The 14,000-nt window shown below is 49.0% G+C and overlaps 1 protein-coding gene across 4 annotated transcripts in view; it reads right to left on the bottom strand.

Moving 5' to 3' along the window:
* LOC124045862 (signal peptide, CUB and EGF-like domain-containing protein 3) overlaps window positions 1-14,000 on the bottom strand; it is a 131,773-nt gene that overhangs the window by 20,561 nt on the left and 97,212 nt on the right. For all 4 annotated transcript variants that reach the window (XM_046365601.1, XM_046365604.1, XM_046365603.1 and 1 more), the window contains 2 exons: window positions 13,016-13,132; window positions 10,947-11,069 (listed from right to left, as the gene is read on the bottom strand). In XM_046365601.1, the coding sequence (XP_046221557.1) occupies window positions 10,947-11,069; window positions 13,016-13,132 (240 nt within the window). The remainder of the gene's footprint in view (window positions 1-10,946; window positions 11,070-13,015; window positions 13,133-14,000) is intronic.

Genomic DNA, 14,000 nt, shown 5'->3' with positions numbered 1-14,000 from the left:
TGCCGTGTGATGCTACGTGTGATCAGGTACCTCTGTCCTCTACGACCCACGCCTACCCAGAGAGACCAGCAGTCTGTCGCCACTAACCCAGCTAATCTCCTCTGCTGCTAAGAAGGGGACTCTTCTGAAAATATCAGAAGGACTTTATGATTCATTTGTCGCCCTCTCTGCGGGTTGTCTATTTTGCCATTATATACATCTGAAGAGGATCTTTGTCTTCCCTGTGTTTTGACATTATTTGTTAAACCGCTTTTGGGTCCTCACTCACATGCATAACAGAAGAATCTGACCAAGAATGGACCCAGCGACTTCGGATCCTCTCCACTCAGCCGTCGAGATCCAGGGAGCGATGCTAGGCAGACACGAGCAGGAATTGTCTGCTGCTTGACATGCCGTTGAGACCCTGGCCGCCCAAGTCTCCGACCTCACAAAACAGATTCACCATCTCCGCCTCGATCCACCGGCCACTTCCAGGGCTTCCGAATCTCCGGAGCCCAGAATCAATAACCCGCCGTGTTACTCTGGGGAGCCCACTGTATGCCGCTCGTTCCTCACCCAGTGTGATATTGTGTTTTCTCTCCAGCCCAACACTTACTCCAGGAGCACAGCTCGTATCGCCTACGTCATATCTTTCCGTACTGGACGGGCTCGTGAGTGGGGCACGGCAATCTGGGAGGCGAGGGCTGAGTGTACTAACCAGTATCAGGACTTTAAGGAGGAGATGATACGGGTTTTTGATCGTTCTGTTTTTGGGGAGGAAGCTTCCAGGGTCCTGTCTTCCCTATGTCAAGGTAATCGATCCATAACAGATTACTCTATTGAGTTTCGCACTCTTGCCGCCTCCAGTGACTGGAACGAGCCGGCTTTGCTCGCTCGTTTTCTGGAGGGTCTCCGCGCAGAGTTAAAGGATGAGATTCTCTCCCGGGAGGTTCCTTCCAGCGTGGATTCCTTGATTGAACTTGCTATTCGCATAGAGCTCGCGTTCTCCGTTGCCCCCCTCTCCGCATCACTACCATCTTCCTCCGCCGGCTCGGGTGCTGAGCCTATGCAGCTGGGGGGTATCCGAATCTCGACTAAGGAGAGGGAACGGAGAATCACCAACCGCCTCTGTCTCTATTGCGGTTCCGCTGGTCATTTTGTCACTTCATGTCCAGTAAAAGCCAGAGCTCATCAGTAAGCGGAGGGCTACTGGTGAGCGCTACTACTCTGGTCTCTCCTTCAAGATCCTGCACTACCTTGTCGGTCCATCTATGCTGGACCAGTTCGTCAGCTTCCTGCAGTGCCTTGATAGACTCTGGGGCGGAGGGCTGTTTTATGGACGAGACCTGGGCTCGGGAACATGACATTCCTCTCAGACAGTTAAGGGAGCCCACGGCCTTGTTCGCTTTGGATGGTAGTTCTCTCCCCAGGATTCAGCGTGAAACGCTACCTTTAACCCTCACTGTCTCTTGTAATCATAGCGAAACCATTTCTTTTTTAATTTTTCGTTCACCTTTTACACCTGTTGTTTTGGGCCATCCCTGGCTAGTTTGTCATAATCCTTCTATTAATTGGTCTAGTAATTCTATCCTCTCCTGGAACGTCTCTTGTCATGTGAAATGTTTAATGTCTGCTATCCCTCCTCTTTCCTCTGTCTCTTCTTCACAGGAGGAGCCTGGTGATTTGACGGGGGTGCCGGAGGAATATCACGATCTGCGCACGGTGTTCAGTCGGTCCAGGGCCACCTCTCTTCCTCTGCACCGGTCATATGATTGTAGTATTGATCTCCTTCCGGGAACCACTCCCCCCCGGGGTAGACCATACTCTCTGTCGGCTCCCGAACGTAAGGCTCTCGAAGATTATTTGTCTGTAGCTCTCGACGCCGGTACCGTAGTCCCCTCCTCCTCTCCCGCGGAGCGGGTTTTTTTTTTGTTAAGAAAAAGGACGGGTCCCTACGCCCCTGCGTAGATTATCGAGGGCTGAATGACATAACAGTTAAGAATCGTTATCCGCTCCCTCTTATGTCTTCAGCCTTCGAGATCCTGCAGGGAGTCAGGTTTTTCACTAAGTTGGACCTTCGTAACGCTTACCATCTCATGCGCATCAGGGAGGGGGACGAGTGGAAAACAGCGTTTAACACTCCGTTAGGGCACTTTGAATACCGGGTTCTTCCTTTCGGCCTCGCTAACGCTCCAGCTGTCTTTCAGGCATTAGTAAATGACGTCCTGAGAGACATGCTGAACATCTTTGTTTTCGTTTACCTTGACGATATCCTTATTTTTTCACCGTCACTCCAGATTCATGTTCAGATTCATGTTCAACTTCCGGCGCCGACTGAGATGGCCGCCTCGCTTCGCGTTCCTAGGAAACTATGCAGTTTTTTGTTTTTTTTTACGTGTTATTTCTTACATTAGTACCCCAGGTCATCTTAGGTTTCATTACATACAGTCGAGAAGAACTACTGAATATAAGATCAGCGTCAACTCACCATCAGTACGACCAAGAATATGTTTTCCGCGACGCGGATCCTGCGATCTGCCTTACAAACAGGACAACGGAATGGATCGCATGCAGCGACCCAAGGAAACGACTCCGAAAAAGAGGGAAACGCGGCGGTGTTCTGGTCAGACTCCGGAGACGGGCACATCGCGCACCACTTCCCAGCATTCTTCTTGCCAATGTCCAGTCTCTCGACAATAAGGTTGATGAAATCCGAGCAAGGGTGGCATTCCAGAGGGACATCAGAGACTGCAACGTTCTCTGCTTTACGGAAACATGGCTTACTGGGAAGACGCTATCCACGGCGGTGCAGCCAACGGGTTTCTCCACGCATCGCGCCGACAGAAACATACATCTCTCTGGTAAGAAGAGTGGCGGGGGCGTATGCCTCATGACTAACGGGACATGGTGTGATGAAGGAAACATACAGGAACTCAAATCCTTCTGTTCACCTGATTTAGAATTCCTCACAATCAAATGTAGACCGCATTATCTTCCAAGAGAATTCTCTTCGATTATAATCACAGCCGTATATATCCCCTCCCAAGCAGACACATCGATGGCTCTGAACAAACTTTATTGAACTCTTTGCAAACTGGAAACCATTTATCCAGAGGCTGCATTCATTGTAGCTGGGGATTTTAACAAAGCTAATCTGAAAACAAGACTCCCTAAATTTTATCAGCATATCGATTGCGCAACCAGGGGTGGTAAAACCTTGGATCATTGATACTCTAACTTCCGCGACGCATATAAGGCCCTGCCCCGCCCCCCTTTCGGGAAAGCTGACCACGACTCCATTTTGCTGATCCCTGCCTACAGGCAGAAGCTAAAACAAGAGGCCCCCACGCTGAGGTCTGTCCAACGCTGGTCAGACCAAGCTGACTCTACACTCCAAGACTGCTTCCATCATGTGGACTGGGACATGTTTCGTATTGCGTCAGATGGAAATATTGACGAATACGCTGATTCGTGTGCGAGTTCATTAGAACGTGCGTCGAATAATATATGCCATTTAGCAGACGCTTTTATCCAAAGCGACTTACAGTCATGTGTGCATACATTCTACGTATGGGTGGTCCCGGGAATCGAACCCACTACCCTGGCGGTACAAGCGCCATGCTCTACCAACTGTGCTACAGAAGGACGAAGATGTCGTTCCCATAGCAATGATAAAAACATTCCCAAACCAGAAACCGTGGATTGATGGCAGCATTCGCATGAAACTGAAAGCGCGAACCACTGCTTTTAATCAGGGCAAGGTGTCTGGTAACATGTCCGAATATAAACAATGCAGCTATTCCCTCCGCAAGGCTATTAAACAAGCTAAGCGTCAGTACAGAGACAAAGTGGAATCTCAATTCAATGGCTCAGACACAAGAGGCATGTGGCAGGGTCTACAGTCAATCAGGGGCTACAAGAAGAAACCCAGCCCAGTCACGGACCAGGATGTCTTGCTCCCAGGCAGACTAAATAACATTTTTGCCCGCTTTGAGGACAATACAGTGCCCCTGACACGGCCTGCAACGAAAACATGCGGTCTCTCCTTCACTGCAGCCGAGGTGAGTAAGACATTTAAACGTGTTAACCCTCGCAAGGCTGCAGGCCCAGACGGCATCCCCAGCCGCGCCCTCAGAGCATGCGCAGACCAGCTGGCCGGTGTGTTTACGGACATATTCAATCAATCCCTATACCAGTCTGCTGTTCCCACATGCTTCAAGAGGGCCACCATTGTTCCTGTTCCCAAGAAAGCTAAGGTAACTGAGCTAAACGACTACCGCCCGTAGCACTCACTTCCGTCATCATGAAGTGCTTTGAGAGACTAGTCAAGGACCATATCACCTCCACCCTACCTGACACCCTAGACCCACTCCAATTTGCTTACCGCCCAAATAGGTCCACAGACGATGCAATCTCAACCACACTGCACACTGCCCTAACCCACCTGGACAAAAGGAATACCTATGTGAGAATGCTGTTCATCGACTACAGCTCGGCATTCAACACCATAGTACCCTCCAAGCTCGTCATCAAGCTCGAGACCCTGGGCCTCGACCCCGCCCTGTGCAACTGGGTACTGGACTTCCTGACGGGCCGCCCCCAGGTGGTGAGGGTAGGCAACAACATCTCCTCCCCGCTGATCCTCAACACGGGGGCCCCACAAGGGTGCGTTCTGAGCCCTCTCCTGTACTCCCTGTTCACCCACGACTGCGTGGCCACGCACGCCTCCAACTCAATCATCAAGTTTGCGGACGACACAACAGTGGTAGGCTTGATTACCAACAACGACGAGACGGCCTACAGGGAGGAGGTGAGGGCCCTCGGAGTGTGGTGTCAGGAAAATAACCTCACACTCAACGTCAACAAAACTAAGGAGATGATTGTGGACTTCAGGAAACAGCAGAGGGAACTCCCCCCTATCCACATCGATGGAACAGTAGTGGAGAGGGTAGCTAGTTTTAAGTTCCTCGGCATACACATCACAGACAAACTGAATTGGTCCACTCACACTGACAGCGTCGTGAAGAAGGCGCAGCAGTGCCTATTCAACCTCAGGAGGCTGAAGAAATTCGGCTTGTCACCAAAAGCACTCACAAACTTCTACAGATGCACAATCGAGAGCATCCTGGCGGGCTGTATCCACGCCTGGTATGGCAACTGCTCCGCCCTCAACCGTAAGGCTCTCCAGAGGGTAGTGAGGACTGCACAACGCATCACCGGGGGCAAACTACCTGCCCTCCAGGACACCTACACCACCCGTTGTTACAGGAAGGCCATAAAGATCATCAAGGACATCAACCACCCGAACCACTGCCTGTTCGCCCCGCTATCATCCAGAAGGCGAGGTCAGTACAGGTGCATCAAAGCTGGGACCGAGAGACTGAAAAACAGCTTCTATCTCAAGGCCATCAGACTGTTAAACAGCCACCACTAACATTGAGTGGCTGCTGCCAACACACTGTCATTGACACTGACCCAACTCCAGCCATTTTAATAATGGGAATTGATGGGAAATGATGTAAATATCACTAGACACTTTAAACAATGCTACCTATATAATGTTACTTACCCTACATTATTCATCTCATATGCATATGTATATACTGTACTCTACATCATCGACTGCATCCTTATGTAATACATGTATCACTAGCCACTTTAACTATGCCACTTTGTTTACTTTGTCTACACACTCATCTCATATGTATATACTGTACTCGATACCATCTACTGTATGCTGCTCTGTACCATCACTCATTCATATGGACCACCCATACGTAGAATGTATGCACACATGACTGTAAGTCGCTTTGGATAAAAGCGTCTGCTAAATGGCATATATTATTATTATTATTATATATCCTTATGTACATATTCCTTATCCCCTTACACTGTGTATAAGACAGTAGTTTTGGAATTGTTAGTTAGATTACTTGTTGGTTATCACTGCATTGTCGGAACTAGAAGCACAAGCATTTCGCTACACTCGCATTAACATCTGCTAACCATGTGTATGTGACAAATAAAATTTGATTTGATTTGATTTTTGATTCAGCACGTTCGACGTGTCCTCCAGCGCCTTCTAGAGAATTGTCTTTATGTGAAGGCTGAGAAGTGCACTTTTCATGCCTCCTCCGTCACATTCCTTGGTTCTGTTATTTCCGCTGAAGGCATTAAGATTGATCCCGCTAAGGTCCAAGCTGTCATTGATTGGCCCGTTCCTAAGTCACGTGTCGAGCTGCAGCGCTTTCTCGGCTTCGCGAATTTCTATCGTCGTTTCATCCGTAATTTCGGTCAGGTGGCAGCTCCTCTCACAGCCCTTACTTCTGTCAAGACGTGCTTTAAGTGGTCCGTTTCCGCCCAGGGAGCTTTTGATCTTCTCAAGAATCGTTTTACATCCGCACCTATCCTTGTTACACCTGACGTCTCTAGACAGTTCGTTGTCGAGGTTGACGCGTCAGAGGTGGACATGGGAGCCATTCTTTCTCAGCGCTCCCTCTCTGACGACAAGGTCCACCCTTGCGCGTATTTTTCTCATCGCCTGTCGCCGTCGGAACATAACTATGATGTGGGAAACCGCGAACTGCTCGCCATCCGCTTAGCCCTAGGCGAATGGCGACAGTGGTTGGATGGGGCGACCGTTCCTTTTGTCTTTTGGACTGACCGTAGTAACCTTGAGTACATCCGTTCTGCCAAACGACTTAATGCGCGTCAGGCTCGTTGGGCGCTGTTTTTCGCTCGTTTCGAGTTCGTAATTTCTTATCGTCTGGGCTCTAAGAACACCAAGCCTGATGCTTTATCTCGTCTCTTCAGTTCTTCAGTAGTCTCCACCGACCCCGAGGAGATTCTCCCTGAGGGGCGTGTTGTCGGGTTGACCGTCTGGGGAATTGAGAGGCAGGTTAAGCAAGCACTCACTCACACTCCGTCGCCGCGCGCTTGTCCTAGGAACCTTCTTTTCATTCCCGTTCCTACTCGTATGGCCGTTCTTCAGTGGGCTCACTCTGTCAAGTTATCCGGCCACCTCGGCGTTCGGGGTACGCTTGCTTCCATCCGCCAGCGTTTTTTGGTGGCCCACTCGGGATCGTGACACGCGTCGTTTCGTGGCTGCTTGTTCGGTCTGCGCGCAGACTAAGTCCTGTAACTCCCCTCCTGCCGGCCGTCTCAGACCGCTTCCCATTCCCTCTCGACCGTGGTCTCACATCGCCTTAGATTTTATCACCGGACTGCCTTCGTCAGCGGGGAAGACTGTTATTCTTACGGTTGTCGATAGGTTCTCTAAGGCGGCTCATTTTATTCCCCTCGCTAAACTCCCTTCTGCTAAAGAAACGGCACAAATCATCATCGAGAATGTTTTCAGAATTCATGGCCTTCCGTCAGACGTCGTTTCGGACAGGGGTCCGTAATTCACGTCTCAATTTTGTAAGGAGTTTTGCCGTTTGATTGGGGCTTCCGTCAGTCTCTCTTCCGGCTTTCACCCCCAGTCTAACGGTCAAGCAGAACGGGCCAATCAGACTATTGGTCGCATCTTACACAGTCTTTCTTTTCGTAACCCTGCGTCTTGGTCAGAACAGCTCCCCCTGGGCAGAATACGCCCACAACTCGCTTCCTTCGTCTGCGACCGGGCTATCTCCTTTTCAGAGTAGCCTCGGGTACCAGCCTCCGCTGTTCTCGTCTCAGCTCGCCGAGTCCAGCGTCCCCTCCGCTCAGGCTTTTGTCCAACGTTGTGAGCGCACCTGGAAGAGGGTCAGGTCTGCACTTTGCCGTTATAGGGCGCAGACTGTGAGAGCCGCTAATAAGCGTAGAACTAAGAGTCCTAGATATTGTCGCGGTCAGAGAGTATGGCTCTTCACTCAAAACCTTCCCCTTAAGACAGCTTCTCGCAAGTTGACCCCGCGGTTCATTGGTCCATTCCGTATTTCTCAGATCATTAATCCTGTCGCAGTGCGACTTCTTCTCCCGTGATATCTTCGTCGCGTCCACCCGGTCTTCCATGTCTCCTGTGTTAAGCCCGTCCTTCGCGCCCCCGCTCGTCTCCCCCCCCCATCCTTGTCGAGGGCGCACCTATCTACAGGGTCCGTAAGATTTTGGACATGCGTCCTCGGGGCCGTGGTCCCGAGGTCATCAGTACCTAGTGGATTGGGAGGGGTACGGTCCTGAGGAAAGGAGTTGGGTTCCCTCTCGGGACGTGCTGGACCGTTCGCTGATCGATGATTTCCTCCGTTGCCGCCAGGTTTCCTCCTCGAGTGCGCCAGGAGGCGCTCGGTGAGTGGGGGGGTACTGTCATGTATTGTCATATTATGTCTTGTTCCTGTTCTTTCTCTTCACTCCGTCTCCCTCTGCTGGTCGTATTAGGTTACCTTCTCTTCCTCTCCTTCCCCCAGCTGTTCCTCATCTTCTCTAACTACCTCGTTCACCCTTTTCCCACCTGTTCCCTTTTTCCCTCTGATTAGGTCTCTATTTCTCTCTCTGTTCCTGCTTCTGTCTTTGTCAGATTCTCGTTTGAGTTTCTCATGCCAGAACCAAACTATTGTCTCGTTTGCTTCACCCTTGTCCCGTCCTGTCGGAATCTGCCTGTTCATCTGATGCTACGTGTGATCAGGTACCTCTGTCCTCTACGACCCACGCCTACCCAGAGAGACCAGCAGTCTGTCGCCTCTAACCCAGCTATTCTCCTCTGCTGCTAAGAAGGGGACTCTTCTGAAATTCATTCATTTGTCGCCCTCTCTGCGAGTTGTCTATTTTGCCATTATATACATCTGAAGAGGATCTTTGTCTTCCCTGTGTTTTGACATTAAAGGACTCTGTATTTGTTAAACCGCTTTTGGGTCCTCACTCACGTGCATAACATAGTGTGATGTGGGTGTTGTGTGGTGTTGGTGTAGTGTGGTGTAGTGTAGTGTAGTGTGGTGTAGTGTGGTGCAGTGTAGTGTAGTGTACTGTGGTGTGGTGTAATGTGGTGTAGTGTAGGGTGGTGTGGTGTGGGTGTAGTGTGGTGTGGTGTAGTGTGGGTGTAGTGTGGTATAGTGTGGTGTAGGGTAGTGTGGGTGTAGTGTAGGGTGGTGCGGTGTATTGTAGTGTGGTGTGGTGTAGTGTTGTGTGGTGTATTGTAGTGTAGTGTAGTGTAGTGTAGGGTGGTGTGGTGTAGTGTAGTGTGGTGTGGTGTAGTGTGGGTGTAGTATGGTGTAGTGTTGTGTGGTGTGGTGTGATGTGGTAGTGTGGTGTGGTGCGGCTTAGTGTAGTGTGGTGTAGTGTACTGTAGTGTGGTGTAGTTTAGTGTAGTGTGGTGTGGGTGTGGTGTGGTGTAGTGGGGTGTGGTGTAGTGTTGTGTGGTATGGGGTAGAGTAGTGTGGTATGGTGTAGTGTGGTGTAGTGTGGTATAGTTAACTGTAGTGTACTGTGCTGTGGCGTAGTGTACTGTAGTGTGGTGTAGTGCTGTGTACTTTGGTGTAGGGTGGTGTGGTGTGGGTGTAGTGTAGTGTAGGGTGGTGTGGTGTTGTGTAGTGTGGTGTGGTATAGGGTAGTGTACTGTAGTGTAGTGTGGTGTGGTGTAGTTAACTGTAGTGAGGTGTACTGTGGTGTGGTGTAGTGTACTGGTGTGTGGTGTACTGTTGTGTACTGTTGTGCAGTGTGATGTAGTGTAGGGTGGTGTGGTGTGGTGTAGCGATTTGTGTGGTGTAGTGTGGTGCAGTGTACTGTGGTGTGGTGTAGTGTAGTGTGGTGTAGTGTTGCGTGGTGTAGTGTGGTGCAGTGTAGTGTGGTGTGGTGTGTTGATGTGTAGTGTGGTGTGGTGTGGTGTGGTGTAGTGTAGTGTGGGGTGGTGTGGTGGTGGTGTGGTGTAGTGTAGTGTAGTGTAGTGTGGTGTGGTGTAGTGTAGTGTAGTGCAGTGTAGTGTAGTGTGGTGTAGTGTAGTGTAGTGGGCTGTGGTGTGGTGAAGCCTAGCACAGGGGTGCCGCCGAGGATGTTGGCTTGACAACGCCTCACTCAACTGGAGGCCAGTTTTATCAACACCCTACTCTGCAGACAAAACAAACTGTTCCTAACAATCTCAACACTGTTCCTAAGTAGCCCCACTCACATACAACACAACATCACCCTCCTCCTCTCAGCTTGGAATATTCCCAAGACCATGTGACTGAGTTGGTTGTTGGGAAGTGCCACAGGAACATTAAAGATGTGTTTTCAATTCTCCCTTGGGTCATATTGTTTGTGTTAAATGTGAGAGGCCTTGGCTAAAAGCATCTGCAATATGACAGCATTATCTAGATAGATTCCAAATAAGGAGAGAAAGTGCTAACCCCCAAATAGTCAGATTGATGTACCTTAACACGTTCTCAACTTCAATTACAGAAACAGTTGGTCTCTTTACAGTGAGTTGGACAGCATACACTTTAAATACCCATACTTGGCATAGATGTGCATGTTTAGGATGATGTGTTTCAATTGTGAGCCCAAGGCATGTCACTGATATGTACCAGCCTTGATCCTGATTGACCACATCAATACACTCATTTCCATAGCTCCATAGTTCTTGCCTTGACTTCTCTTCCCAGCAGTGCCAGATGTTTGGGAGGGAGATGGCTTGCCCAAGTCAAGACCCAGAGGTTTTTTAGACTTAGAGCACTTATTCCACACCTGTAGTAGTAGGTCTGCATGGCAAACTGTTTATTTGTTCTGTGGGTGGCTCCCCTGGCTCCCGCTGAACTACGGCTACCGCCGAATCTTAGAAACAAACAAGCTAGAGAGAGGCCTGGTTTGGCAGCTCCTCTCAGCAAGCTGAAGCCAAAACAATTAGAGAGGAGTAAGACGACTTATTATTATCACGACAATACTATTACCTTGCCATTCACCTCAGTAACAGGGTGACTAAACAACCTGCCTAACTCATAACCATCTAAATCTATGTCATTAGGTGAAGGGCACACAGAACCGGCGGTAGCCGATGATTGGTTGGAGTGATGGGTTCCTACCTTGGCAAGTCCTCTCATTGGTCAGCAGCTTGTAGCCCTTCTTGCAGCTGCACTCGAAGCTGCCCACTGTGTTCCGACACACGTGGTCACATCCCCCGTTGTTCAGGCGGCACTCGTCAATGTCTGAGGACAGAAAACACACACAGCAGAGAACTCACTCCAATGCACAGACAGGAAGAGAGAGAAAGAACAAGAGAAAGTGCAGTAGAGAGGGCGAGGGGGAGCGAGCAAGAGAGAGAGAGAGAGAGAGAGAGAGAGAGAGAGAGAGAGAGAGAGAGAGAGAGAGAGAGAGAGAGAGAGAGAGAGAGAGAGAAGAGAGAAAGAAAGACAGAAAGGAAGAAAGAACAAAAGGAAGAAAGAAAGAAAGAAAGAAAGAAAGAAAGAAAGAGAGAAAGAGAGAGACAGAGGGCAAGGATGTGGTGTGCGTTTGAGGGCTGAAATATGTATGTGTGATGGATGACTCTGGGGCCGAGCAGTCGGGGTGTTAAGTAGAGTACGATGATCCACACGGATGACTGGAGATCCATCCCAGAGAGAGAAGAGAGAGATGCACAGGGAAAGTGCATCAGGGATTTCTCCTTAGATCTGGGACGGGTATGATCTGGGTCTGTATGTGTTTAGAATAGATCACAGCTCTTACAGAGACAGCAAGGGGAGAACTATGTCTCAGCAGCACAGCCTCACCACAGCTCGACCATTCTTTTCATCGTGAATAACAAATCAATACATTATATGGCTCACCCGGGCTTTGATCGGGACTTGGACTGGCAAGTTCGATCAGACTAACTCTGAATCATCATTGTAAATGAAGCTTCCGTCTCTTGAGGGACAGTTTTGTACATCATCTGGTTAAAATAAATGCATCAGAAATGGAATAAAATAATAATTCTCTCCTGTCTCTCTCTTCAACTCTCCCCCTGAGAGGTCCCTTGCCCGCAGCAGGCCCCTGTTTTCTCTTGCCAGTGCTGTCTGAGGTTGTTTTCCTTTTCTTTCCTCTCAAACCAAACTAATAAACCCAATGTACTTTTATCAGAGTTATTAGCGTAACGTTATGAGTATTGAAGGGGAAGCAGACTCCTATTCTAGGCTTTTTGGCAGCATCAACAGTCTTGAGTTTCTCCACAGAGCTCTTCTCTCTCTTTCTCTCTCTCTCTTTGTTATCATCTCCTTGAAAGGTACTTCTAATCTAAAACGTTCTTACTCCCATGCTCTTGTTTGTATAAATTAAGAACAGCTTTTGATGAGTTGTGGGGATATCAAGCTATTTGTATTCGACAGCAACAACATATGGGTAGCTTGACAAATGGATGTGCTGCCAAAGCAGTACCCAGAAGAGCAGGGTCATTCGAATATACACAGTATTGAAGTGTTGGCATCATTAGACCTCAACTCTCCACTCTATCCCAATGTCAGAGCTGTGACAGAGGCAGAGGCTTCCGATGAGACAGAGGAGATGAGGCAGAGCAGGGTGGCAAGGCGCCACTGGGGAACCAGACAGCAGCAGTCCTACACGCCTCAACAATGCATCTCTGATTAGAGTGTCAGGTCCCTGCTCTCCATGGCCTGTGTGTGTGTGTGTGTGTGTGTGTGTGTGTGTGTGTGTGTGTGTGTGTGTGTGTGTGTGTGTGTGTGTGTGTGTGTGTGTGTGTGTGTGTGTGTGTGTGTGTGTGTGTGTGTGTGTGTGTGTGTGTGTGTGTGTGTGTGTGTGTGTGTGTGTGTGTTGGGGTGGGGCAGTAAGCAGTAAAACCTTAGGAACAGGCAAGATAGACCAAAAGGAAACACTACAAAGGATGAGTGGATAGTTTAGGAAGGAAAATAATGATTGACAGGCTTAACTGGTAGTGTAACAGGGTGACTGACAGAATACTATGCTTTAGAACATGAAGGACAAAGTGTGGGTTAAGTCTAGTGATAACACATTGTATGTGTGAGAGGTTGGGAGACTGTATGATTGACAATGTGAAAGGGGTGGAGATAATGTCATTGACAGGTGGATAGTTGCTGTTTGAGAGGATGAGTGGTGTGAGGTGAGAGTGGGAGACTGGCTTTGTGTATGTGTGTTAGGTTACCTTTGCAGGTCTTGCGGTCTGGCTGGAGAGTGAAGCCAACAGGACAGCTGCAGCGGACTCCGGTCACCGCGTCATGACACGTGCTGTCACAGCCACCGTTGTTCACTGCACACGTCTCTGAAGAGAGAAACACACATGCAGTACATCACAGTTAGACACACACACCGGGATCTATAGGTGGTGGAACTGATCCCAAAACCGGATGCTTTTCATTATCCTTTTTAAAAAGATGTCTATTATACAATGCAGTTCCAAAGAGGATAATACAAAGACACAGAAGAGACGGGAAAGTGCTTCAGTAGTTTGCTCCTGTGTGGAACAAGGGAAATGAACAAGAGGGCACAGTTAGATAATGCAACACATGATACTATGAATGATAGAGGATCAGAGTACTAAGAACATAGTGTCAAGACATAAACAAATGAGTGTGTGCACACGTGGATGTTTGGCTGCTTTTGGGACAAGGTGAGTTAAACTCCCCCACCCCCATTCCTCCCCCAACTTCCTCACAGGACATCAACCAACTCCTCTCATCAGGCCGGCAGCTCTTCCTCCAGACAGTTGAGGTCAAAATATATATATTTTTTACCCTGGCTTTGACAAGAGCTTCCAGGCATTTTGGGGATAAAAAAGCAATTTCACCAGGCCAGTCCGTGCGTTAGCCTGATTGATTTGAAGAATGGAGGTCATTTAGTCAGGGAAGGGAGGGTAGTCCAGCTCCTCTCTAGACACTGACACGTTTCACAGAGAAGACTGACTTTCAACAAGAAGCAGAAGAGAAGAAATTTGTTAGCACTTTAAAGAGCTTGGTGTCCGTCTGCGAGCAGGAACAGGCTTTTGGCAGCCATCGCCAAAAGCTTCAAACACTCTGGAGAAATAACACCATTGAAAAACAAAACCTGATCTACTCTGGGAAATCACGATACCTTTGCTACAAGGGCATCTGGTCACTCTTAGAGAAGCACATTGCATCACTTTGCCTCTA

The sequence above is a fragment of the Oncorhynchus gorbuscha genome, linkage group LG10 (assembly GCF_021184085.1).
Source record: "Oncorhynchus gorbuscha isolate QuinsamMale2020 ecotype Even-year linkage group LG10, OgorEven_v1.0, whole genome shotgun sequence".
In the NCBI taxonomy this organism is placed as follows: Eukaryota; Metazoa; Chordata; class Actinopteri; order Salmoniformes; family Salmonidae; genus Oncorhynchus; species Oncorhynchus gorbuscha.
This window is presented reverse-complemented; position numbering and strand designations above follow the sequence as displayed.